This window comes from Podarcis gaigeae (genome assembly GCF_964106915.1).
Source record: "Podarcis gaigeae genome assembly, chromosome: 15".
NCBI lineage: Eukaryota > Metazoa > Chordata > Lepidosauria > Squamata > Lacertidae > Podarcis > Podarcis gaigeae.
In genome coordinates, this window is record NC_139692.1 from 38353813 (window position 1) to 38381600 (window position 27788).

A 27788-nucleotide genomic window follows, 5' to 3' on the forward strand; every position below is an offset into this window, starting at 1 on the left:
CCATCCTACTTTTTAAGTACAGATAAAAAAAGTTGAAAGAAACGTGTAGCTGTATTTAAAAAAAAGAAAATGAGACCATCAGGTGGGGGAAAGGGGCATTTCTCCTTCACTGGATAGGTCAGATAGTTACTGGGAAACCCCCCACAAATTGATAACTATGGGTTAACACAATTAACTAAAAGTAAAAATGATTGGGGGGGGGGGTTTCTCCTGCAAATATTTACAAAGTTGAAGAGATCTGCACAACACTTGATTAAGGAGAAGGGAAGAAAGGGGCTTTAAAAAAAGAAAAGAACACAAAACAATAAGATGCACACTTGGCTTGTCCTGAAGGGGCATCCTAACTAGTTAGTGGTTAGAATAAAAACTGTATATCATTTTATAATATAAGACAAAAAACTTCTAGTGAACAACACCTGCTCTCCTTTGTCAACAGTCAGCAGGTTCTGATTGGGAGAATGGGGGGCATACATACATCATACCCCAGCATCTCCACAGTCTTCTAGCTTAAAGCATTGTTTTTCTGTGTTCCAAAGCCCATTATTTTCTCTTCCGAAAGAGTCCCAACTGGGTTTTGAGCAGAGACCATGCTTGTGTAGGTTTCAAATCCTCTTCCACCAGCCACAGCTGTTCCTTGCCAAATATTGAACAGTTTTTTTTCCTCCTTTTTAATGTTGAATATGATGTTATATTCCCTTAGGGTAATATGTCTCGTAGTATTTACATCTCCAAATATCAGGTCACAATCCCTAGTTATGTATATGTTGCAGGTAGAATGATAAGTTACCATATGCTTTGCATATCAGAGCTGGTATCACTTTTCCCATAGGGAATTCGGCCTGAAATTATCATATTCCCAAAAGGTAAAATGCATAATTACTCAAAATGCATTTTCTTAAACAAAACAAAAAAAGGACCATGTAATGCATTTACTTAAAAAAACAACACTACAAACACTACGTTCTGAATCAGAGGGACACGAGCTGGCAAGTGATCCATCTCCATCCTATGATAATATGGAGGGCCTTTCTTAAGCCTTCTAGTGTTCAGGTTAAAACCGTTTCTTCATTAGATTAAAACTGTTTCTTCATTCGCAATTTCCAGGGCTATCAGCAATGCTGATTTATTTATTTTTTTTAAAAAAATGACTGGATTCAACTCCGATCTGTTCCTCTTCCAACATCACTGCCAGCTTGAAGGAAACAAATGTGGTCCAGTAATAAAGATCAACAGCCAGCTAACTAAACAGAGACACTATAATAGTTTTCCATTTTTAAAAACGGTGCATGATTATTATTATTTTTGCCCCAGCTGAATTAGCCTGGTTTCATTACCGCTGCTAACTAAAACGAAACAAAAACAAACGAAACAAAAATATAATTGCTGGTAAGGACTTGCTTTTCATTCCTCTTTTTAATACTGCTGTGAGTTTTTGTTTGCTTGTTTTTACCATGGGGGAGAGGTTGGCAATGCCTGGGGAAGGAAAGGCATGCTCTCCACTGGCCTCATTGCTATATTTAATGGGCCAGCTAATGTCATTGGCGTCGGGAGGTTCATGGGTGAGGTTATAGTGACCGGATGTGCTATGTTCACTGGAGCAGTTACTGAAGTTGGTAAATTAACAGGTGTGGTGAGTGTTAACGGAGAGGTCATAGACAACGGACTGGTAATGGTGACAGGGTGGCCTAGGCTCATCGGGCTGGAGATGTTAACTGCGCTTGATACATTGACTGGGCTTCTCATGTTCATTGCAGCAGCCACTGTGACTGGGTTGGTGATGGTCCCAGATGCCACTGAGGAAGTTATATTGAAGGGAGTAGAAAGAGTCACAGGCGTAGTGGCAGCAGTGGACGTTTGGCACAGGTTAGCAGCTTCTAAAAAACAAGAAAGAGATATAAAAAGAGACCAAAGGTTGTTGTTTTTCCTAAACATTAAAATTAAAGACACCCCAGAGAAGACTCTGAACCCCTGGCATGGCAGTCCTTAGAAGGGTCCATTAAATAATGGACGGCTAGTCCATTACATAAACCTTACTGCAATTTTTTGTGGGTTCATACCTGTACTATTGCAAAGCCAGCCCTCCACCTCTAAGTATCCCTTCCCATTGCAACACATGGTCCCTTCCAGCTCCAGGCCCTCATTGCTGACAGTTCACTCCTGAGCAGCGAGAATGTTTTGATCCCCTCACAGCAGCTCAGCCAATGGCTATGGAGTGCTTGCAGGCCAACAAATTAACCATCAACCTGCGGTTATTCTCAGGTTTCCTGGTAATCTGGCAAAACCACTGGATTTTTTTTTAGAAAACTAATGGCAGTCAACAAATTCTCAGTTCTCTCTCTGCAACAGTTAAGTATCCTCAAACAGCATCAACTTGGGAATAAGACCATTAAATACAATTAATTCTACAGCCTAGGTTAACTTCAATCATGCAATTCATCTGAATTAAATACATTTCCTTCGAAAGTTGTTTTTTAAAATATAAAAGGGGGAGTTGTTCATAAAAACAGCACAGTATTAGCAGAAAATCCTCTCATGAGGAACATTATAAGTAGAGGAGAGTGTACATACCGAATGGTACGTACTCTATAGCCTTCTCAAAGTTGTACTGACATTCTGTGAAGGTTTTAAAAAGTCATTATTAGGGACCAATACATAAAGCTGGTTTCACCTGCTTAAGATCAATTTAAACCACAGTTGGCGGAATAATTTAGTAAGTGTAACTTCTTACTAAATTACTACAACACCCTAGTCAGTAAGGTGTGTGCATCAAACCCCACTGGTCACATAGCTTTTCAGGTTGGCTAAAAGTTACACACCAATGTTTCCTTTAGAATTTTGAGAAAGAGTTAGGCTTACGCTGTACACCAGAAGGACCCTTGGGGCTAACTGTGTGCGGAGAATATGCAGGAAGCATACATGGTAGAGGTAAATACCTCTAGTATATCAGCACCACCTGCTGGCTAGCCATAGAACACTTATGCTCACATACGGGGGGGTGGGGGGAGGGAGAAAACGATGTGCAACTAACTCCTCTAGTTATGGCATAAAAACAGCTAACTGCTCTTGGAAACCTCAACTTAAGCAAGCTCCAGGCATAAAGCCAAGGCATAAAGTTGTTCACATACTTGCTAGTGCATCAAAGCCATATAGCCAGAATCTCTTTCAGGTAGCAACTTGCATGAAGCCTTGGTTGTGCCATGCTATTGCTCTGCTGTACAACAGACAGACTGTATCCCACCCTTCAAAAGGCGGGCCTCATACTGCACAACTAGGGAGAGTGAGATTAAGAAAAGACTGGCAGGGGCAAAAGATGGTTGGGTAGAAAGGGCTCTATCCCCTATACAATTCCCCAGGGTGCTTAGTTCTTAGTGACAGGGAGCTAGTGTTATTGTCAGAGTCTGGAAACTGCCGCCTTATAGCCCACAAACGTGGAGGAACTGTATCTGGGGAATCAGATTCTAAGAGAGTCAAGGGTCTGGTCTTACCATACAAGCTATATAAATGTATCTGACCCTACCTTGCTTGACTGAAGTTGGCCTCAGTGTCTGTTGACTTTCTGCAATCAAAATTGGAGGTGGAGGAAAGGTGTTGCAATTAAGCCATTCAATGACATTTCTCTAGTTTCCCCCTACTCTCTAGTATAACAGAGGCGGCTGCATTTACACACGAGCATGAAACTGTCATGTCTAACTTTAAATTTTCTAACCAAAGCCAAGTGTTCCCAGCCAACATAGGCTCTCAAACTGTGAGGCAAAAATCTATCCCAGTACTATCTACTCTTACTAGCAGCTGCATACAAAGTCTACAGAGAACCAGGGGACTTTTCAAGCTCAGCAAATTTGAGATTTTTTAAACTTAAGATGCCATGGGTTGAATCTGCCACCTGCCACCTGTGGAGCATGGGTTTTTTCAACTGACCTACAGCCTCTCATCGTGCCCTGATCTGCCACCTATTGCATACAGAAGCTGCCAGCACTCCAGTCCTGACCATCACATTCCTTAGGATACTGTGCATGCACAATACTGCCCTGCATTTATAACTGTTGGAACCTAGGTGCCAATAATTCAGTGTGCACCAATGTAACTTGCCATCACAAGAGAAAATGAGTTAAGGAGCACCCAGACTTTAACAGTGCAAGAGAAAAAGAAGCAAACACAAGTAGGGCATCCAGGCTTCCTGGTACCCCTGGGATGAGCACATCCTGACTTGTGTCCCAAGAAGCCAAGGCAGGATGCATCCTGAAGTCAGATCTTTCTGTTTGTTCACTGGGCTGCTTTGTGCTGTGACTGGTGTTTCTGCAGCAGAGCCAATGGATTCCACTTCTCAATGGAATGCAACTTTTGTTCCTTTTTTGCAAGTGATTCAGAATCGATTAAGACTAAAGTACTTTCCACTCGCACTCTGACCATCCTTTCTCAGGCTATCTCCACAGCCCTTTAGTTACCAGGCAAAAATTATTTGAATGGTTTCTTTTCTTGACATTCCCTTTTCTTGCATTCTGAGGTATAAAAATGCTCGGTCTACATCATGTGTGAAAACTCTGTCTTCCAACAATCAATGGTTAAAACTGCCTTAAGGAATGGCCAACGCCTTCTGCTTCTTGCCCAAGAAAATTGGCCATTAATGTAATTGCAGGCTCAGCTTCCACCAAGTTGCCAAACCATCCCTGTTCCTAGGTTGCGGGGGCTTCTCTCCCAGTTCAGTCTTTGTACCCTATGGAGAGTTCAGCATTCCACAGGTCCCCACCCAGCTACAACTCTAAGAACAGTATCTCCATCCCCAAGTTCCCTGGTACTGTGTGCATGCACAGTTCATAAAAAATAGGGCAATGAAAATTAAGATGCCAGCAGCCACCATAAGCACCAGAGGAAGATGAAGGAGCAAATGGCAACACAAGAAAGAAATGCAGGTGATTGGTGGGGCTAAAATATGACATCAGTTATTGAAGAACTAGAGTTCACTTCAACACACCTTTTTTTGGGAAGGAAGGGAAACTCTGGGTCCTAAGGAAGACTCTATGCATTAAGCATTAAGAGCATGTCAGGATCGTATACATAAGCAACCTGGATTTGCATTGGGGAACCCAGGTTCAAATCCCTAGTCAATCATAAAATTGAGTAATAACCTTGAACCAGTTGCATTCTCAATTTATCTGTGAAGCCAAATTAGCATGAAGCCGTGCATGCTGCCATTGGAGGAACAGGATTATAAGATTAAATATTGCTACATCTTTCACTAGAAAGAGTGGGATTTAGTGTTCAGGATTCAGCATCCCAAGAAGTCTTAGCTTTTTCAAAGGGAAATTAGAAGAAAGCATGGTAAGACTAGTGTGTGTCAGAGTGTGTTCTAGTGGCCCAGAAATTATAATTATGGAATCTACTGTATCATTCTTTGCCCTGAAAATCTCAACTCTGAAAGCAGAATAATGCAAGAGGAACACCTGGATGGTTTGTTATAATTGCCAGATTTCTTTGGTGTACAACACAAAAATCCAGATAATAAGGATAACAATATACTCATTAATCCTAATAAAAACTGGACATTGCCATATGACCATTATCTGCAAGACTTCTACTACAGTAACGTTCTTTAAGGAAGTACACTGATCAACAACAGTTGAAAAAGTTAGTGTGGATGGAAGGAGAAATATCAAAGTGGACCTGTAACCAAGAGTTGTTCTGTAGCTTCTATTCATGCAAAAAAAACCATGTATATATTATACTGGCCTAGTTCACCCATAACCCAAAACCCTCGTTTGGCTAACAAACCAAGAGTTGTTCCACAGGCAATCTAACAAAATATGGCTTCCTTCTCAAGAGTTTGATTTTTTCCCCTAGCTACACTTGCCTTCTGTCTTTGTAGCTTGGCAAGCATCTAGGTTGCAGTGACTGAACAAACCATGGTTAAGGAAAGGTGCTGGATTTGCACTCAATGTCAAAACATTGTCAAAACAAAACTTAGCCAGCAAACTATGGCTTCAGAATATGGTTTCTTGGCAATTAACAAACCATAGTTAAGCTGCTGGACAGGGGATCAGACAAGCCAACAAATCATGGTTTAACAAGCCATGACTTAACATATGTGCAAACTAGGCCACTATTACCTACATTTAAACAATGATTTTTAAAATCTGGCACTGATTTTCACTCCATTAGGTCACTGCTACTTCCTTGTATGGAAACCACCGCAAGACACAGAATAGAAAGGGAAGTGTACTTTTCATACTATTTTAAGAAAAAAATGTATCTGAAACAAAAGGGCCGCCATTAGAAGCTCAAGTGTGGAGAAGAATTAGTAACTTAGACTCCATTAGATGAGTTATGTCATTATCCTCCAATGGTCAGCCAACACTTCCTTGGCTTACTTGTGTGCGTTATAAAGTTAAGACAAAAATGAGCTACAAAAAAGGCAACTGAGTGACCAGCTCAGCCTACAGCAGGTCTTGGAGTCACCCTGGCAAGAAGAGAACATACCACTTTTTGTTGTTTTGCAACTAATCACACAAGAAAGCAACAGAAAGTTGTTAAAATGTCAAGTGAAAGACAAGATGGGAATAAAAAGCAAGTGGGATGAGATTGGTAACAAGGTCAAGAAACCTAGGCCAGATGCCTTCCTAGCCAACTTAGAGCAACCTGACATCAAAATTGAGAATATATACACTGTGGCTTTATACCAATTTAACTTCTCTGGCTTTCCAAAGTTGTGGAGAATTCTCCATGGGGAACCCAGAAACTAGTTCTCCGATGAAGGACGTGTAACTTCTTTTTTCTTTTTAGTATGCCTCTGACTGGTCTTAATTCCATCACTAGAGTTCATAGCTTTACAAAAGAAATTGCCATAAAAGGTTTTAAATCAAAGTTTTCTATATGTCCTCGATTCTTAACACTAGAGCAAGAGCTCACATTTTTTATTTAAGCAGCAGACCACGCTGACAGGTGACTTGCTAACACATAATAGGACTAATGCCTCCCAGCCTGGCTCTCATAATTGGGCAATTGCTTGAGGTGATTAAGCGGTAAGGACCTATTGTGAGTCTGATTGGCAATGGCAGGAGGGAATGCCAGATTATCTAGTGGCTGCTGCCATGACACAAGTGTTATTGTGAATGTGATCTATCATCAATAGCATCACTTAAGAACATTCTAAGGGCATAGATTTTTACCTTTCTTCCTTGCTTTAACAGCTTCTTCCCATAATCTCAGGGTCTCTACCTGTTTTCCAGGCCAGTTTGTGACATGCTGTTGTGGCTGCTGCTGTTGCTGCTGCTGCTGCTGTTGCTGCTGCTTCTGGTTGTTACTCTCTTCGTTCATGCATGCTATTCCAGCCAAATATTTTTTTAAGAGAGACACATATATACAGATGCATGTTAGAGTTTTCATCAAAAGGAATAATTTTGTTGAAGTTTGGCAACTCTTGAGGAAAGTGGATTTGGGTTTTCGAAGATTTGCATTAGCTTTTCCATAAAACTATCCCTTCATGATTTTGAACAGAAGCAGTTGTGTGCAAATAATTTAACACTTCCAACATCACCTCTGCTAGGACAGCTGTATAAAGCTTCAAACCCAGCCATTTAACAGATTGGAGAAGAACTAGGAGACCAAACCCTCACCTTTAAGTGTGCTGCTGAAATGACTGGGAAAAACATAGCCAACCACTGCCTCTCATTTCATAGGTCCAATTTGTTCATCTTAGATCAGGAGTTCTTTAAGGGACACTGACCTGTCTACTTTATACAGAGTGGATGTTACCCTCCTTAAGTCCTTGTGATTAAGAGCAAGAACAAATGAGTTTTAACAGACCTTCCCACTGGAAGAGACTCAGCTGCTTTCCGAACACGTAGCAACTGCAGGTATACTGTCTCTGCCAACAGGGAGTTCCATAATGTGTCAAAATGACCACTTCTAAGTCAGACTAAAGTGTATGCACAGTGGCCAAGTGTGTGCAGCTTTTCCTTATACAGTGACCCTAGTTGTGGATAAAGCAGATGGATGGAAGGTGGCCTAGCTGCACTGACAGACTGCACTGCAGGACAGATTGGCTGGAATCATTTATGGGGGAAACTGGAAACCTATGCCACCATGGCTTGTACAAGGGCTCAGGGTGGTATCCAAAGCTAGTCCTACTCGGAGTAGACCCAATGATGTTAATGAACATGGCTAATTTAGGAGCACCGGTTTCAATGGGTCCTCTCTGAGTAGGCCTTAGTTAGATACAACAACTCTCAGTAGCCTGGTTCATACATAATGGCAAGCAAGAGTTAAGCAACTATGGCTTACTAGGAATAAACAGGTGTGCTAGTGCATGCTGCTCAAACTGCACCTGTCCCACCTCCTCTCTTTCGCAAAGCCAGAAGAAAACAAACACAAACAAAGACTAGTTTAGTGTTGCATGCAGATCAGCAACTGTGGCTTGTTTCTCTCAAACAAATAAGAACAAGGAATATCTTCTTTGGATTATACTTGTGACTTGTTTGGAGAGGAACCAATCAAGGGCCCTGGGTGCACATAAGACTGAAGCCAACACTTGGTTTGTGTCCTTCCGGCACAGCAAAGAAGAGGGGCGCAGCTCTGATTTGTACAGTAGTTGCTCATTTGTGTTAAGTCATAGTTTAACATGCAAAGAAGTCCATATCAACAAAAAACTTAGTATCTTAATAAAAGCAGGTTATCAGTTACTGCATCATGCATTTCCAGCCTAATACCACTAACAATATCAATTTTAGACAATTGCTACTCACAAGCAGGGAGGTGCAGATTTTCTTGCTTGAAAAACCCAAATTCTGCAATTAAGAGGAATGTGAGTGAAGCGACTTTGCATAATTTAACACAAGACACCATTTATCTCCACCAAAAGACTTCTTTTGCACTCACAATGTGGAAAGGCACAATGTGGAAAGGGGTAGGCGACAAAGAGAGAAGGTGAAAGAATGGGGGAGACACAGGCAAAGGAAGGCTGCTGTACAAGGGGAAAGCAACAGAGCCTATGTGGTGAGTACAGGCTACAGTTTGAAGATGGGAAAACTTGGTTCAAGTCCCCCTGCCAAGCCTTGGAGCTGACCACTAGCTAAGTCTGAATCAATCCTTACTGGATTGTTGCAACTGTATCACAAATAAAAGTATATATTCTGAAGCAACCCTTTTGAAGTTATTGGGGAAGAACAGGAGTTATGAGGAAGGGCAATACAGAAACCTTTCTTCCACACTGCTAATCCATGACCGACTCTTGCCTCTAGTATCTGAGGAGACTGGGCAACAACACACATAATTATTTTCCTTCAATTTGGTAGGTTATCACTTATTTTGTAGGTTTATTAGTTTTTAGGCAGCCATACTCATAAACCTATGAAAGTTACTAGCCCACATCTTATTAGTCGTGTCTCAGCTACATGTGCAATAGAATGAGGCAAAAGATTTCTGAGCTGGTAGACTGGACTTACTACTTTTAGACAACAGGTAGAAGATGGGAGGTCTTTTAGTACTGAAAGTAAAACTTTCTCTGCAAATAACCCCCTCTACCAAATAACATCAGGGAGATGGATCTACTGCAGCCTATCCTTGTTGTGCCAGTTTTCTGCCTGAAGTGTTATTTATTTTTAACTAGCATTCAAAAATGCCACTCAATGAGGTGGCACAGCCTACTGTACCACTTCAGATCTCTACCTTCTCATTCTACTGCATGTATAGGCCAAATCTTGAAAGTGACTTAAAATTCATAACAACTCCTGTCCATCCTTACTCACCACACGTTGTTATTTATAAACCTATGTTTGGATTAGCAGATTCTGACAAAGACATCAAAACCTATTATGTGATGAACAATTTGATCCTATAAATTTCTTATCTTGCTTTCCCCATAGCTAATACGTGCCTTCAAGCTTTTTCACAGAGAACTGAAGGAACAAAAATGAAAACGTTTGGTGTGTTATGGAAATCCTTCGAAGGAGGAACTGAAATGAGCTGCTGGACCCCTAACTCCTTTACGATCCACTGAAAATTCCATTCTTATGTAGCTATTTTAGAGGAGGAAATGTCTTCATTATCTGCACTGCTAAACATGACTGGGCATTTCAGCTGCAACAACCAAGATTTATCTTCAGTGCCCTAAAAACTCCATCAGGATGAATGCTTTGTTTAAAAAAACTTGTTTAGTCATCAGCTCTGGCATGCCAAGCACTTTGAAGCGACAATTCAGGGCCTGCTAAAATCAATGGGATACTTTCCACAGACTTCAAAGGGCTTTGGGTAAGGCCTGGCAACATTTGAGATCGACTGAGGTAAGGAAAGAAAAATTGGTGCAAACTCCAGTGTAATACAGAAATTCCTTTCCTTGCAAGTCTCATTTGTTTGACTACAATTCCCCGTCATTTCTCACATAAGCTACAGCAGGCATAGGCAAACTTGGCCCTCCAGATTTTTTGGGGGGACTACAACTCCCATCATCCCTGACCACTGGTCCTGTTAGCTAGGGGTGATGGGAGTTGTAGTCCCAAAAAACATCTGGAGGGCTGAGTTTGCCTATGCCTGAGCTACATCATGTATTTTATATTTTAAACATGCCACACATACACTACATCTAGCTGATGCTAAAGAGTACGTTGAAAGACTGTTTTGAAAAAAGGGGGTGTCCACTTACTTTTATTGATGCCTTGTTTACAGGTATTACAGTTGATACTTTGGCTTTGCCCATGAGTCTTTAAGTGGCTGGTAATATATGCCGCGCTCAGAAGTTTACCACAGATGTTACATGACACCTTTCCTTCATGGCGCACCATGTGTGTCCGCAGCCTGTCTTTGGTGGCAAAGGCAGCCGTGCAAGTCTACATGGAAGGAAACAGAAGGTTTGGGCAGGTACCCTTACTCCAATGAATGCTAATTTTAGGTATATTATTATTATTATTAATACACCATCAGTCCTTACACCCCACAAAGGAGGAACTGAAATTTGAGATTTAGTTCAAACCCTTCTGACTTGCAATTAAAGCATAGCAGTATTCCTCCCCGTAAGTATACACAGTGAAGGAAGACCCCTTTCATTTGTAGCCGAAGCAGTGTGGCTGCTCCCCACCCCACCCCACCCCAGTAGTCATATCGATCAGAGTATGTGTAAATGGGATGCAACACTTAATTTGTTAAAACACAAGTAAAATTGTAAACCTGTATCTGAACTGCACAACTTTAGACTGCCCAGAATGAGAAGACAGCAGGGGAGAGTATCATGACTGAATCCTCCTGCACACAAATTATTTGCAATATAGGCTAGAATCCTTCCTCTCCTTTCTGGAAAGAATCTGTGTGTGCATATAATGCCACTCAACTATGAGTGGTTTGGGAGTTTTAGCACATCTACCAGGCCTAACATGCTTAGCCATCGAAGTAAGCTTTTGCAGCTGGTTAGTATGAAGGCAGTATGAAGATGCAGCCGATAAAAGACCAATATAAATACATTCTGGAATTCTATGAACTGGATACCAACTATGGTTCCAACCATCTCTTAACTGATGCACCCATTATCCAAACACTGAACAGCACACTCATGTCATAGAGCTGAGTAATACTTAAAGAGGACAAAAGTGGGACTTTTGTGTTTTGATAGCAAGACAGTCTCGCATACCAAACTGCCATGGGGCTTATAAATGCTAGGAATACACACACAGGTGGTCTCTTGTATTGTTTTCTGCCAACACTCCTGCTTATGATTTTTCCACTGTTCAGTTACATTTAGTTAAATAAAAGTCAAGACAAAAACTAAGCACAAAGCATGAAGAGTCATTCCTTTTAACTCAAAGCACTAGCTGGCCATAGCTGAGTCACGGAGAACAAGCTCAGTCTTGCACAGATGAAGCAAGATAGAAGAACAGCCAACTGTTCAATCAACTTAGCCATTTTGCTTGCCTTTAAGCTCAACCTCATAAACTAGTTGACAAGTTATTAGCCAATACAAAAAGTCTAGTCTGCCTACATATGCATGCAGGTTGTCATTTATGGCACAGTGACGAGTTGCAAGTGGGAAAAAAGAACACAACTATTCTTTCAGTTTACAAAAGCTTAATTATGCAGTCAGCTGAAGGAGATTCCTGTTTGCAAACAGATATTTGCAAGTCTGTCTTTGGTTCCTAGCTACCTTTTGTCACAAGAAATTGTTTTCAATACTGGGGCTAGAAGTGGCAATATTTGCTGAAAATGCCTTAGAATGTGCTTACTGAACTAAGACTAGATATGGTCTCAGGATGGAGGACATTTTCCATTCCACTGAAGGAAACAGTGAAGTTAACATGTTTAAGACAGCAAAACAAGACACTCAAGTAATCCACTTGTACAGTCCTGCTCAAATACATTCATGCTTCTATCAAGAACATCTGGAGCATGTACATTCAGCCAGGTAAACATAGCTACACACTTTATTCACTCATTATATGCAATTATGTACATGCATTCATGTTGAAGAACAAGAGTTATCTAAGCAGCTTACAATGACAGTATTAAAATGCACTCACACCCATATACACCTCGTATAGACACTGGAATGGTTGGGGCCCATGCAGACAGTCTATGGACCTAACACCCCTAACAATGGTCCACAGATTAGGAACATAGGAAGCTGTCTTCTACTAAGAGAGAGCATTGATTCATCTGCCATACCTGGAAATGCCAGAGATTGAATTTGGGACTTTCTAAATTTAAGGAAGATGCTTCACTACTGAGTTATGGTTCTTTCACTTTCTCTTATGACAGTTAAGTGTCCTTGCTTTGGTGAATTTATTAAGTTCATGCTCTGAAGTTGGGAAAGGGGAAGAGATCCACCTTGAACTTACAGTGCTCTTTTGTGACATGCCAAGCTTAGCATAATGGCACAGACATGACCCAACACTTTGGGCTGGCTACCAAAGTCAGCCCAAGATCAAGGAAGCTACTACCAGAAGCGGGAGTTTCTCTCTCCCTTGTGCTTTTTCACCTACGCTATAAAAAGTATTCTGGGCCATTTCAGCACTTAGCCAAAGTCGCCTCATGGAGATAAGCTGAAAGAGTGCTCTAAAGCAAGGTGAAGCCCTATTGATGCAGCCTAAAGGTAAGATTCCAAGGATCCATAATGCGACCCAATCTGGTTCTCATGTGCCATTATTTCCAATTCAAAGAGCCCCTATGACATCCAAATCCAAACTCTTGTGTGAAGCAGTTTAGCAGACAGCAAATAAATTTAGCACTGCAGATCACCAAACCCCTTACTTGGCATTTGAAGGGCCTCTCTGTGGAATGAACGTGTTTAACATGACAACTTAAGTGATCAGGCCTGTAAAGAAAAAAGTAGACACAAAGAGAACACATTGTTACACATAACACAGTGTAGGTCATTTATAAAACCCAACATCCTCCACAATAAACAATTAACCAACCACCCAAATCTTTCAAATCCATACTTCCCTATAAGCAGCATTCTAAGTGCATTCCTCAAAGAGGTCACATGGCTTGCCTGTGATTATTTGCAGGTCTGCCTAGAAAAAAAATAACACCCCCCCCAGCGGTATAAATGGGGTATACCCCATTGGTATACTTCTCTTTTTAAGAGAAAGATCTACTAGCTATTAGAACTGGAGATCATCCAATTAAACAGAATCTCTGCTTCCCCAATACTGCTGGATTGTTACTCTTCCTGGTCTGTATAAAAAAGAGTTGTTTTAAGATCTCCATCCACGGCCTGCTCATGCAAGGTCCAATGCAGACCAACATAAATGATTTTTGTTTTAAACTCACAGGCAGCATGTCCTATCACTTGCAAAATTGCCTTTAGATTCAGATTTTAAGACCCAAGAAGGGTTACTGTCCCCTCCCCCACCCCACCCCACCTCCCACACTCACTTTCCTCACGGCCCCTTCCCACCCCCACCCCCCCGCGCGAACACGGAATGAAAATCCAATACTTGAGCTCGCCTGGGATTTTCTACATGGTACCTCGAAAAGCCTTTTCCACAAACACCACAGGTGTAGGGTTTGGTGATGCCACCCTCATGAGACCTCACGTGATAGGTCATGCGGTCCTTCCTTTTGAAACGCTGATTGCAAATTGGGCATTCAAAAGGCTTCTCATCTGAGTGGGACAGCTTGTGCCTGTTGAGGTGGTAGACATCACGGAAGGCCTTGCCACACATCTCACAGGCATGGTTCTTTTTGACAGGCTTACTGGGCTTCTTTGCCGTCTGCGTCACCGGCATGGCCGTGGCACCAGCACTGCTGCTTGGGTTGGTGGCGGAGGAAGACGTAGTGACAGTTGAGAGGATACCTGCGATGGTCGAAACCAGCGTTGACCGGTTGTTGTCACCTGCGATGGTTGAGATTAGGGGCACCATCGTTGCAGGAGCTTTCTTTGGCCGTGACACTAACTTTATCCCTGTGTGGCAGGATTCATGGCGCCTCAAATGGTAGCTGTCCCTGAAGGCCTTGCTGCAGTATGTGCACACAAAGGAGGTTTTCGGTTTCTCCTTTTTAATCCCGACTATGGTATCTTTTAGCGTTTCCGGTGGGGGCTGAGGTTTCTGTGTTATTGGTAATGGTAAAATTGGTTTCTGGTCGGGGGGCTCAACAGCAGAGCTCAGGAGTGGCAGCAAACTGTTCTGTGCTGCCTGCTGTTGGTGATGCGATGCTTCGTGTGCCTAAAAACAGAAATATTAATTTGTAACTTACAAACGCACCACTTAGCTTTGATAAGGGAAGACTGCTCAGAAACCTGTTGAGATGGTAAATTCCACGCATTACCTAATCTGGTAGGGTTTAATTTGGAAGGCAAGAGCTGCCCTTCACTGGAACAGATTTGAGGGGCCCCAGCTCCTAATGTTCAAATGGCACTTAACATTAGGACTGTGCACACACAAAGCAACAAAAGGATTCAAGCTGCACACAGAGAATGCTGAAAGCAAATCTGTACATATCTTACCTTGCTAATTAATACTACCACCACCAAAATTCAGGTTTTTAATTTCCTCGCCCCTCCCCCCCACATTAGCAAGAGTTAGGAAGCCCGACACAAGAAATGGAAGCAAGTTATGCAGACTGAGCAAACAGAAGGGACAAGTTTTACCACAGGCCTGACTAAAGTTGTTTCATTTTCAAGTCATCAGTCAGTCAATGTGCTTTCAAATTTTTGACACTGTAAGCAAGAAACCTGTCTTAACAAATGAATCTTGTTCTCATGTACAGCCAGCCAGCAGTTTGTGGCACACCTTTTAGAGAATTACCTCCTCCAGGAGATCCACCTAAACTTGTCATTTTCCATTTTTAGGAAGCAGGTGAAGGCAGTTCAAGGCAGTTCTTCTTTATATGAAGTACTGGAAACTTGCTATAGCTAGTGCAGGAGTGGGAAATTGGATCCGTAGCTCCCCAACCCACCCCCATGGGCTGAATGTGACATGTGGGGGCTGCTCATCTATCAATCATCTGACATTGCAAATGACATTGCAGTGCTGTGATGCACAGATATCTACTGATAATCGGGATTTCAAAGTGCTGTGCAGTGCTTTGAAGCTCTGCTGATCAGCTGATAGAGCTTTTAATACTAAAACAGGTGATTGACAAGTAGGTGTGGCTTGCTCAAAATTGCCTATAGATGGGCCAAAGGTTCCCCACCCTCAGGCTAATAAATGGAAGAGTGCAGTTTAAGTACTGGTTTAGGCATTTGCTTTTGTTTACTGTATGCGTTTTAAGTAGCAACCAGTATCAAACCTCCGGGTTTGAGGGAAAGCTAAGAGTATGAACCACCACAGAACATGTATAGAGCAGGAGAGCCTACAGAAACAGCTAGTCAGGGCTCCACTTCTGACTAACTCCCTTGTGCTCTGCAGCTGAGAGGAAGGCCAAGAGGGCTGTATACTATATACAGTCGTACCTTGGAAGTCGAACAGAATCCATTCCAGAAGTCTGTTCAACTTCCAAAACATTCGGAAATCAAAGTGTGGCTTCCGATTGGCTGAAGAAAGCTCCTGCAGCCAACCAAAAGCCACGGAAACCGCGCTGGACATCTGGCTTCTGAAAATCGTTCAAAAACCGGAACACTCACTTCCGGGTTTCAATCGTTCAGGAGCCGATTTGTTCGGGAGCCAAGGTGTTCAAGATCCAACGTATGACTGTACTGTAGTGTGCTTTCATCTCATTAATGATCATTTGCCAAAAGTGCTGGGAATGTCAAAATTCCAAAGTCTTCCAATACTCCTCCCAAGACATCAAAATCCTAATCCATGCTCCATTAAGAAAGCCACCCACACAGCCACCAATGGGATCAGAATGTTGATCCTCAACTGGCTAACAGGCCAGGAATAACAAGTAATGTTTGGTCCGCCTCACCTGTTACTTAATACAACTGTACTTACTCAGCCCAAAGTCACATTTTTGTACGTTATCAACTGGGGGTGGATTTTGTATGGATTTTAATTGTAGGAGCCAATCTTACTTGGAAAGTGGGGTATTGGTCCATCTAGCACCTGAAGGGACAAACATATCCAAGAGAAAGGAAAGTAATATTGATCCTTTTGTTCCCAGCAGGTATATTCTACTTTATTCATAAAAGTATATCAGAGCTGTTTAAAACAACTGAATGTAAAACAATGCAATAAAAAGCATACAAAAAGTTAAAATCAAGATCAGCTAACTATTGTGGAAAGATGTATTCGTAACTGCCTACATAAGCCTGATGGAATAGGAAAGTTTTCAGCAGGCATTTAAAGTTTGAAACTGAAGGAGCCTGCTGAATCTCTTTTGGCAGAGCATTCCAGAATACTGGGCTGGTGCCACTAAAGGCTTTGTTTCTTGTCAAATGAACCTCACCAACATAGTTGGTGACACATCAGGAACATCTTTCTGACAGTAAAAGCTGTTTTACAGTGGAACAGACTCCCTCAGGAGGTTGTGGACTCTCTTTCATTGGAGGTTTTTAAGCAGAGGTTGAATGGCCACCTGTCATGGATGCTGTAGTTGAAATTCCTGCATTGCAGGCGGTTGCACTAATGACCCTTGGGGTCCCTTCCAACTCTACAATTCTATGATTCTATCATTCCAGCAGATGACTGAAGTGACTGAGCTGGGATATAAGGGTTCAGGTGGTCCCTAAAGTAGCCTGGACCTAAGTTGTTCAGAACTTTGTGAATCAATACAAAGACATTGAACCTGGTTTGGCATAACATGCTGTCAGCCAGATGCCTCCATCAGCAATGTAGTCATAGCATTCTGCACCAGCTGAAGCTTCTGAACCAGGCCCAAGGGCAGACCCTACACAGTGTGTGTTAGTTATCCAGCATCAAGGTTACCAATGCACTGACTACAGCATTTAGGACTTGCACTATCCTTCAGGCTAGAAATAAAGTTAAAGCAGAAGGCAAGCTCAGTGCAACTCAGCAGTAGTAAAATTCACTACAGAACCCATTTTATTTTGTCACGCGTCTTGAACTGTTTCAAAATATTAATAAAACAGTTTCTCTTATTGCTGATTATTGGGAAGTATATTTATGCAGACTGACTTTTGATGAATTGAACTTTTTTTAAAGAGCAAGTCATCCTAAATAATAGAAAATAGGCAGTAAGGATTGAAAATTGCAGCTAAAACATATTTTTTTTTAGGTCACTGTTCTCAAATACTTACTGAAAATAAGTTCCACTGAGTTTAGGAGAACAGATTTGCATATAATTGGTCTGACCCAGAGAGTCTCATGTAGACTGCCCACTCAGACTGCCACAGTTTTTGTAAATTGCTTTGGGTTACTCTTTTGTGATGAAAAGTGATATAACAAACAAACAAACAAACAAACAAACAAACAAACAAACAAACAAACAACAACAGGGTTTTCAAACTTTATCTCTTCAGTGGACTTTTCCCATTTTGACTTAAGTGCTAAGGAATGGCTATGGGTTGCAGAAGATTCCAGGAAATTTCCAAGGAACCCAGAAAAGAGAGAGAGTTGCAGACCACAAGCTTTGCATTGCAGAGGGTATCTAGTTCAATTTTTAGCATTGCCAAGTAAAATCTCAGGCAACTTGTGATGGGAAAGATGTCTGCCTGAATTTCTGGAGAGCAGCTGCCTGTTAGAGCAGGCTGCACTGGGCTGGAGGAACAAATACTTGGACCATGAGGTTATGCCTTACGTTTATTATCACTCCAGTAGTACCTCTGGTTACGTACTTAATTCATTCTGGAGGTCCGTTCTTAACCTGAAACCAATCTTAACCTAAGGTACCACTTTAGCTAATGGGGCCTCCCACTGCAGCTGTGCAGCCACTGCACGATTTCTGTTCTCACTCTGAGGTAAAGTTCTTAACCCGAGGTACTACTTCCGGGTTAGCAGAGCCTATAACCCAAAGTGTTTGTAACCCAATGTACCACTGTATTGACTATTCGACTTCATCACTAAACCTGCTTGAACCAAGCATACTCCTAGAATATAGGTAGGCAGACTTAAGACATGCAGGATCTCCTTTTTCTTTTCTTTTTTACTAAAACCCCAAATCCTCCAACCAGAACAAAAGACACACTTAGAATTAAAACATTCTAAACCCAATAACTTGTTTTTAATACAGTACAACAACTGACAGAACTTTCAGTCCTTCCACAAAAAGATCCCCTCCCCTACTCCTAGCTTTCTTCATTTCAGCCATATAATGGGGGAAGCAGATATTTTGTTGTTGCCATTGTTAAACCACCAGGAGTGTGTTCTTAAAGTAAATTGCTGGCCAACTTAAATAGCAATGTCACCTGCAAAACCACTGAAGTTTCCACCTTTTTACTATGCTATTCTTTCCCACTGTAAACACAGGAGCAAATCCTCAACATAAGAACTGAGGTAAATGGACATTAGAGTTATATAATCCCACCCACAGTAATTTCCCCAAAAGGAAGATAAGCCACTTGCTTTCTAAATACAGGCGTTCATCAGGCGGATATAGTAAGGTGCACGTTTCAGCAAACCATTTTTTTAATTCCTGAGGGGAGCAATTCTTGCAGCTAATGACTGGGTGTATGCCATGCTGCTCAACATATTACATGATCCCTATCTTAATGACAGCCTATTTGGTTAAATACAAGTTACAAATACAATTATAATGCCCAGTCTGCTCTATTAGATTGTGGATACATTACATGGGGGATAACACAACTGTCGACACCAGTCCACTGACAGGAAGGCTGCTTCTGAAAGCCAACCATGAGCCCGCCAGACAGACAGTACAACCAAGTCAGTTGTACTTGTAATAACTTGTCCATGCTGGAACAAAACACAAGGAGCATGTACTGGGAACTCACACCTTCTGACATGTATATATTTAGTAACACAATGACTAAGGCATTCCAGGCTGAAGACAGGTGAAAATAAGAGATGTACTACTTATTCTGTCAGCAGCTCCTTGGGGAATAGATTTTAGATCAGCAAATATCAAGGATCTGGTGACAACCCAAGAGGCTTCACTTCTAAATCCATAATGGGGCTATGGCCTGCAAACCATATCACCTGGATGCCATGGAGAGCACAAACAAGCTGGGACAAAGGGAATAGTTCTAGCTGAACCACACTTCTATAGAGGGAGCAAAGGTAGGAGAGGACATGACATTTGGTTGGGTTTCTCACTTTGCAATGTTAAAAAATAAAAAGAGCTCACAAGAGGAATATTCTCAGATGAGCAACTTTTCAAACGCATGCTAACCTGTGCTTAAGGAATGTATGCATGGCCCTGTTTCTTGGCATTTATGGTAATGAGAGCCTTTGACAGTGCTCTGTATCAAAAAAAAGTAATAAACCAAGGGAGATGTGAGAATAGGTGCTAGCTGTATCCCAGTTTTGAAACTCACTTGCCCAGCATGAAGACAAAAGAGATCCCATGTACACAGTTGTCCAAGTATTCCATGACTCTGCTTAAGAAGGGGCGTGGGGTGGATTCCAGCCATACTCGAGTGTTATCTAGGGGTACTATGTAAGATTTGGCAACCTTAACAAATCTAAGTTGTACTAAGCTCGCTTTCAAAGAAAAGTATTTTAAAACCATAAATGGGTCTCACTGTATAGGACTGGGGAGAATTCAAGCAGAGACTTCTTAAAACTTGCCAGAGTACAAGTTGACCCTGAATGACTGCAGAGAAAGACAACTGTACACGCTATGTCATTTCCCAGGAATGAACAGTTTGCCTGTACTCATGCTCCTACTGGAATCAGACCCTATAGGTTCTCTTCAACTGGCCAAATTAATTGTTACCAGTACAGTTTATTTAATTTTGTCTATAGAGGTAAGAAAAAAATTGAGGCTTGTTTCCTTTCACGCTGTATGAGTTACACTGTCATTTGCTTTTCAATAGTTGGGATTAACCAAAATTAGTCATACATTTTTAGTCTGAATCAGAATCCAGCGTTGAAATGGTTCTTCATTTGAAGACAGACCTTATTGAAGCTGAGTTAAACAACCATGTTTTGAAAGAACCTCCGCAGTTCCCTCTGCAGTTCATGTCTAGAGGCACTCCATCAAGTACTAAAGTGAAAAACAAAGCCTTTCACAAACTTTTGCTACTAGAAATAGCTTAAGGAGACTTGCAAGGCATGCTGAGTGAGTAAATCCAGGCCATGTTATGCTCACACTAGAGGCCTGCACGAGCCTTGTGACAACTGGGCTCTCTGGATAGCATAGGCTGTTTCTGAAACACCTGGATAGCTTATTTCAGAGGAAAACAAAGTCTAAACAACATGCAACCCTCTCATGAATTGCACAATTTCAACCATATATTTTCACTTGAGATAGTCTGACTTAAACCAGCTAACCCACCTCATATACAAGGAACAGCCAGCGGATCACCCACAACATGGTTTTGCATCATGTCCACAAGCCATTATAAGTATCCCACCAGGCACAGAGTGCAGGAAGTGACAAGAGAAGTTCCCAAATATTTCAGCTTCCCTGTTCACCTTTCTGCCATTCTCTACTCCATCTGCACATGGTTTGGAAATTAGATAGCACCTGTGGCCACTTTCAGCAAGGCTGGAAGAGGAGACATTTCTGTCCTTACAGAGTCCTCCACTATATTCCAAGCTGAAAAGATGGGCTTAGGAGAGTCCAGCCTCCCATTATTATGAAGTTAGCTGTTGCTGTCAGGTTTGTTTTTAACATTTATTTATTTCACTTATTTACCTAGGAAATGTACTTCTGTAGCCGACATAGAATTAAAATATTACAACCCCAAAATTCAATAAAAGCCACCCACAACAATACAATAAAATCAGCAAAGCATAAAACAGAACATGCAAGTCACTAATTACTAATTCACGATCAGTAGCACATCCCTCCAAAAGAAAAAAAGAAAAAAGTCTATGCAAGTTCATCTGTCAGATGTAGCATCTGAGAGTTTATTGAGACCAAAAAGGGCTGCAACCTTTTTCCAACAGCCACCTTTGAAATGATTGCTCACTGAAGATAAATGGCACTGTGTTGTTCTTTGGCGGCGGCGGGGGGGGGGGGGTACTTTCCAAGGCTAGGTAATGTGAGTGCCCAATTTTGTATGAATTGCACAGAACCTTTTTTGCCCCAGAAAGGCTCTTGAGCCTGTTAGAATAGCTCACAGGCATCTTTAATATAGCAGGGATTGGAGGCTGGATGACCAGAGCGTGAACCCAACACAAGGTTCCACTTTTCATCAAGATTTCAACTAAAATATCATAATGATCCCGTAAAACAATTGCAGCCAAGGATGCAACCACTGGAAACCCAACTCAGACAAGCTTTAACTCTTTTACTGTATGTTTATTTCCCTGCAGGCTCTACACAAAAAAACTGAAGACAGTAAGCATTCGGAGCCCAATTATCTTCATACAAAGTTTTTACATATTTTAATACACTGCACACATTATCTACGATGGCAGCCTGCAAGCAGTTCTCAGCAGGGGGCCAGGGCCATAGCCACCTCTATCAAAGTAGCCTGTTATTGATTAGCACAGCTCCTACATCTGCTTCCATGCCCTTCCCTTTACCTCTGTTGGTAACTGAGGTACCAATAAAAAATAATGGAAGGGAAAGATTTGGCCCAAGGCACCTAACCTAAATCACATTATCAAGGCACAAACATATCAGTTCAAAATGGAACACAAATCCTTCAAACAAGATTCAAGAAACCACACTTTAATAAGAGCCTTTTAAAGCTTTTGGGTTTGTGTGGACCCAGCAAGAAACTATGGTTTAGCATCATTAGAACAAGCTTAGCTTCTCTCTGGACTTGCACACTCTTCTCCCCAACCGCCATGCAACCATGAGAAGACATTTAGGCCCTCTTTTATTACCAGCAACTTGCCATTTTGTCTACATCTTGAAATACTGAATTATTTTACTATGGTTAATAGAAACAGTCTAATTTCAAACCATAGTTAAAAGAGGCTGCCATGCTTTCACTAATCACCAGTAAGTTTTAGGGTTCGGATAATAGACTAAACTGTGGTTTATCTGAAATTGAAGTGGAAGCTTCCAAACTCTTCTTTGCAGCCCCACCAGGCAAGGGGGAACGTGAAAGTCTGAGGGAGACTAGGTTCTATATACTCATAAAGCTTTCTGCTATAAAAGTAATTTGAACAAGGATATGTACTTTAAGACCTGGGTATCTCACCTTGCTAAGAGTTGCTGAAACTGCTAAATCAATGTCCCGTTTCTGCCAAAAACAATGGTTTCTGTGATTCCTAATGATCTCTTGCATTAAGGCCTTCTAAAAAAGGATCAGAGGCTAAATGGTAAATGAGGGCATGAGCATTTGACTATCTTTTGTTAAGTCATTTTCATTCACTTGCAGTGTAGTTTTTATTTAGCCTGGGATTCAAATCAACAGCTTATGATTTTCTTTCTATTACTGTGGTTTCTGTGATAGAAAACAAAACAGTTTCAAGACCCAGGGTGGAAGGATTGGCATTGTGAACTTTCATTGCCAGAAGCAAAGTTTTTTTGCACTGAAGCCTTGATGTCAGAGCAACCAATTAGCATAAGTGAGTCATACCTTGGTTGCATTATTAGATGGGTTATCTTTCCCCCAATATTAAACATGCAACGTGTACGTCCTAGGCAGCTATAAAATCTGCTTTAACATATACATAAGCTCAGACACTGGTGTGTAGGCAAAAGTTACTCAGACTTAAAACCTCAACCTTGCTTCAGAGCAGGACATTTTCAACACATGAACAAGATCAAAAACCTTTAAAAAGTGGGGGGAAATCCATCATGCATACTAATTGACATTAGCATATTTTTATGAAGTTGACCTCCTTATATGATTAATTTGTACCGCAACTCTGAAATACTGTACCAACTTATTTAGCTATGCAGTAAAAGCCAAGTGAAGTACAAATATAACTGTGAGACAGCCATTAAGGTCCTAACATATATTTTCACAATAATCATTCCTTCAAGTGGTTATTATGGAAAGAAGCCAAGGGAGTAGAGGTTGGTAAAGAGAAGAAAAAAATGTATCTTATAACCTATGATTCACTAAGGAGATTAACAATGTTCAAATCTCTAAACAGGGAAAATAATCAAACCCATCATTGGACTGCAGATGTATCACTGCTAGAATCTGCCTATGGTAAAACATTTCATTCCTTGTATTCAAAGATAAAAGTCACACAAGAGCTCTTAGTTATCATAAGCTCAAACAGATTCTGTTTTCAAGAGGATTTTTTAAGCCTGCATCCAAAGACTGGGCACCTAAGCGAATGACTCATCTTTGTACTTGGGTGACTATTTTCCTTTAGAAGAGAAAGACTGCAGTGCATTTGCCTCAGATTTATTCCTTCGCTTCATGTTTTCAAACTGGAGTCATGCTTTGTATTTTAAAGAGAACAGAAGACTCAGTGGGAAAATGACGCAGACTTGTAATTTGCAGAGAGGATTATTTTACCTTCAAGAAAGAGGGGGAGAAGAGGTATTGTAATTAGTTTACTTTTTCTAAGCTAAAAAAGGGGAATGGTTTGTAATCTAGATTCTCACTTGGATTGTAGATTTAAGGAGGAAGTAGCTTGGGACGCAGGTGGCGCTGTGGGTTAAAGCCTCAGCGCCTAGGACTTGCCGATCAAAAGGTCGGCGGTTCGAATCCCTGCGGCGGGGTGCGCTCCCGCTGCTCGGTCCCAGCGCCTGCCAACCTAGCAGTTCGAAAGCACCTCCGGGTGCAAGTAGATAAATAGGGACCGCTTACCAGCGGGAAGGTAAACGGCGTTTCCGTGTGCGGCTCTGGCTCGCCAGATGCAGCTTTGTCACGCTGGCCACGTGACCCGGAAGTGTCTCCGGACAGCGCTGACCCCTGGCCTCTTGAGTGAGATGGGCGCACAACCCCAGAGTCTGTCAAGACTGGCCCGTACGGGCAGGGGTACCTTTACCTTTACCTTTAGCTTGGCATGCTGCATTCCTTACAGAATATTAATGCTTTTAAGTGACTCAAGTTGTAGGCTATAAGGCATCATTTTGACTACATTATTCTGGCATCTTTTTTAAGAAAAAGCAGTTAATGGGAGTTTTGTTTTTCAAAGGGGTTTAAGCAAGGAGAGCTGCTTAATAGAAGACATGTTCATCATTCACTCAGGCCCTGGTTTTAGAGAGCAATCCCTCGAAAATTATCATGGGCAAGTATTCTTTGAAATCAAAACTGCAGACTAGTAAATTGATTAGGACCTGAACATATCCTGCCCCCACCCCAGATGGTTTGTCCCAACATTTTCTTATTAAGTCAACAAATTCCAGCTACATTATCAACATGGTCTCTCCTCAAAGAAGCCCAGTATTTGATTCCACATGCAGGTAAGGGGATTCCTGCCCTATATCCCAATATAATTTGTCCTTAAGACTTTTCCAAAGAACCACTTACAAATAATTTTCAGGAGACAGTGGACTACTTTCCTAACAGAAGAATAGTAAAAACCCAGGGGGTAAGTAGAAGGGCTTTATGTGACAGAGTAACAGAGAGGAAACAGAAAAAGGGAGAAGGGAGAAGAGAATAGTAATTTAAAGTAGGAGAGCAGAACAAAAGGGTAGAGAAAGTGACAATTTTTTGAAGAATGGGCTAAGAGGAAATGAAACATTTGAATACACATCTTTAGAAAAAAGAGAGAGGAAACAGGACAAACTGGAGAAAGTGATAAATCTTTAAAGAAAAAATATGCTTTAAAAGTACATGGTAAAAACTGAGGGGGGGGGGGACAAAGAAAAAAGATAGAGGGAACAGAAAGAGGGAGAAGGAACCAGGAGGCACAGCAGATAGAAAAGTATGAGGGCAAAAAAAAGTAGTAAAAATAGGAGGACAAAGTTGCAAAAGGTGGAAGAGCATAATTGTTTGGGGAACAAGAATTAGTAGCTCAGTTCAAAACTGGAAAACAACAGAAGAGGGCAAAGAAGGGAGGAATACAGAATTCCACAAGCCAAAGTAAGGAGGGGCAAAAGATCAATGATTTGCAGGACAGAAAAAGAATGAAAAAATCAGTGAAATTGGCACCACCAAAAACATGGTTAAAAAAAGAGAGGGAACAGTTAAAGGTAACATGCTGGGGTTAAGGGCAGCCAAAGTAGCAGCAACTTACAAAGTAAGAAATTCCAGAGTAGCCTTAGTTTCAGAACACACACATCCACACATAAGGCCCTATTGCACCTTAAAAGCCTAAAGGGAAAGTGCCGATGATGGGAGTAAAAGGGGGGGATAAATGCAAATAAAGCACCAAAGAAAACATAAAAGCAAAATAAATGGGGCAAGGGGGAGGGAGCCAGCACTTATTTTTAATAATAAAAGGCAGCAAAAGTATCTTGGGACAAGAGAAATAACGCAGACCAAAAACTACTAGGAGCCTGGGGAATAAAAGGTATCCAGAATCTTTAGAGGGGGTAGAGAGGACATGGTAAGGATTAGTTAAGGAGTCCCAAAGCAGCAGAGGTATTGAGGGAGAAAAATAAGCAGCTCAAAAACACAAGATGTAGAGGAGATTGAAGTGAATGAAAAGTATGCAGAAAATCCTATTTTCCATTGTGGGAGTGAGGAGAGAAAAATAATTTAAGATTCCCAATTAAACACGGGGTGGGGACGGGATGAAAAATACAAAAAGAGTTGAGGGGAGAGAAGAACAAATGTACAGAAAAATCTCATAGCAGGCAGTTAGTTAAACATCCTAAAGAACTGGAGGGAGTTGGAATAAAGAATGCAGCAGAAAATGTGGTGGCAAGGGAAGGAGAAAGGGAGAGTGCACCGAAAAGCTCATGGAGGAAAGAGGGAAAATTAGGAAATGAGTCCAAAAGAACTGGGGGGAGCCAAAGAATGCAGCAGCTGAAAATGCAAGTGAGGAGAGGGGAGGGGAGATTAATTAAAATCGTAAACAATTAGAACATAAAAAAGAACTAAGAGCACACAAACACATATTTATCAGTAGAAAAATCCGGTGGGGTGGGGAGAAAGAAAAACTAATGTGTCAAGGAGTTTAACATATAAAGGAGCACGGATACTTGAGCACAAGATGAGAAAAAGCACAGAAGCACCAAGAAGCACAATAATATATATGGGAACAGGTTTTGTTCCCCTTAAAAGCCACCGATATGAGCCCAAAATGGGGGGGGGGGGGAGAGGACTCGAGATCAATGGGTGGGGGAGAAAACACTGGATGGCCCCCTTAAAAAAAAGAAACGTCGGCCACCAATATCTGAGCAAATACGATGAGTAGACGGGAGAGCGGAGGGCAGCCACCACTCCCCAAATTAAAAAAAGAGAGAGCTCGAATTCCTTCTTCTTTGGGAAGGAAAAATGGACACACACACAAAAAAACACCAGCCAGCAAAGTATTGGGGGGGAAGAGGAAGCCACCTCCGCAAAACAGGTTTGTGTTTGTTTTTCGGTAGTGGCGGGGCTGCTATTTCGGACGCAGGCGGCTGCGGGGGGGGGGGTGCGGGAGAGAGGAGAAAAGAGAGAAAGAGGGAGAGCGAGCGCGCTATAGCCGGCCTCCCACAGCGCCGTAGAGAGCAGCTACATTCTCCTCCCTCCCTCCCTCCCTCCCGCTATTCCGCCCCCCCTCGCGCGCGGCTATTCTGGCAGGGGGGGGTCGCCCGCCGCCGCTGCTGCTGACAGAGCGAGCCGGCCCTTTGCAAGAAGAATCAGGGCCTGGCGGGGAGGGTTGCGCGGGGTGCCTTGTGCGGGGGGGGGGAGGCAGGCAAGCGCGGGCGGGCGGGAGGGAGGGGGGGTTGGGGGAGGGAGAGGCGGGGACATTTAAGGAGGGGGGGGCTTTTCAGAAGTGCGCGCGCGGTGCGGGGGGGGGGTTGGTTTTTGAAGAGGGTGGTCGTCTTTTCTCCCCTCACCTGAAAGAGGAACGCGGTCCAATTGGCTTCCATGGCTTTGGAAGCGGCGGCGGCAGCCGGGAATACGGAAGGTTATATATATGTTTTTAAAAAAAATAAAAAATAGTGCCTTCTGTATATAGATAGATAAGAGTTATAAGATATAGATATATATATAAATGGTGCCTCCCTCTCTCTCTCTCCTCAGGCCCGGCGGCCTGGTCTTTTTGCGGCTCCTCACAGCGCCCGCTCGCTCTTCCTGCCTGCTCGCCTCCCTCTCCCTCTCTTTTTTTTTCTCCTCTCTCTCTCTCTCTCTCTCTCTCTCTCCCCCGCCCGCCCCCCTCCCCTCCTCCCTCCCCCGGGCCCCCAACTACATGGAGCCGACAACAAAGCACAAGCGGCGGCGGCTGGGGCTGCTGCGGCGGCGGCGGCGGAGGAGGAGGAGGAGGAGGTGGAGAGGAGGAGGCTGCTCAACATGGCAGCGCCACAGCGGCCGCGCTTCCGCT

At 42.3% G+C, this 27788-nt stretch overlaps 1 protein-coding gene across 13 annotated transcripts; it reads right to left on the reverse strand.

The window, feature by feature from the left end:
• Positions 1–67: 67 nt before the first annotated feature.
• On the reverse strand, positions 68–27788 carry VEZF1 (vascular endothelial zinc finger 1). 13 transcript variants are annotated; one of them, XM_083714579.1, is made up of 9 exons: positions 27304–27788; positions 13948–14645; positions 13225–13288; positions 10634–10817; positions 8739–8780; positions 7164–7316; positions 3518–3556; positions 2569–2613; positions 68–1874 (listed from the first exon to the last, which is right to left on the reverse strand). In XM_083714579.1, exons 1-9 carry the CDS (start codon positions 27334–27336, stop codon positions 1447–1449), a joined length of 1686 nt encoding a protein of 561 aa, XP_083570705.1. In that variant the 5' UTR covers positions 27337–27788; the 3' UTR covers positions 68–1446. The 13 variants fall into 13 exon arrangements, with proteins under 13 accessions (XP_083570705.1, XP_083570700.1, XP_083570704.1 ...); XM_083714574.1 differs by having other exon boundaries at positions 13927–14645; XM_083714578.1 differs by lacking the exon at positions 27304–27788 and adding an exon at positions 14749–20628.

Coding starts and splice junctions, on each gene's coding strand:
- VEZF1 (XM_083714574.1), bottom strand. CDS start 27,336: ATGGAAGCCAATTGGACCGCGTTCCTCTTTCAG. Junction 13,289..13,926: donor TACCATGTAGAAAATCCCAG/GCGAGCTCAAGT, acceptor TTTTCTTTACAG/GCCTGATCACTTAAGTTGTC. Junction 7,317..8,738: donor AAATCTGCACCTCCCTGCTT/GTGAGTAGCAAT, acceptor TGGCTGGAATAG/CATGCATGAACGAAGAGAGT.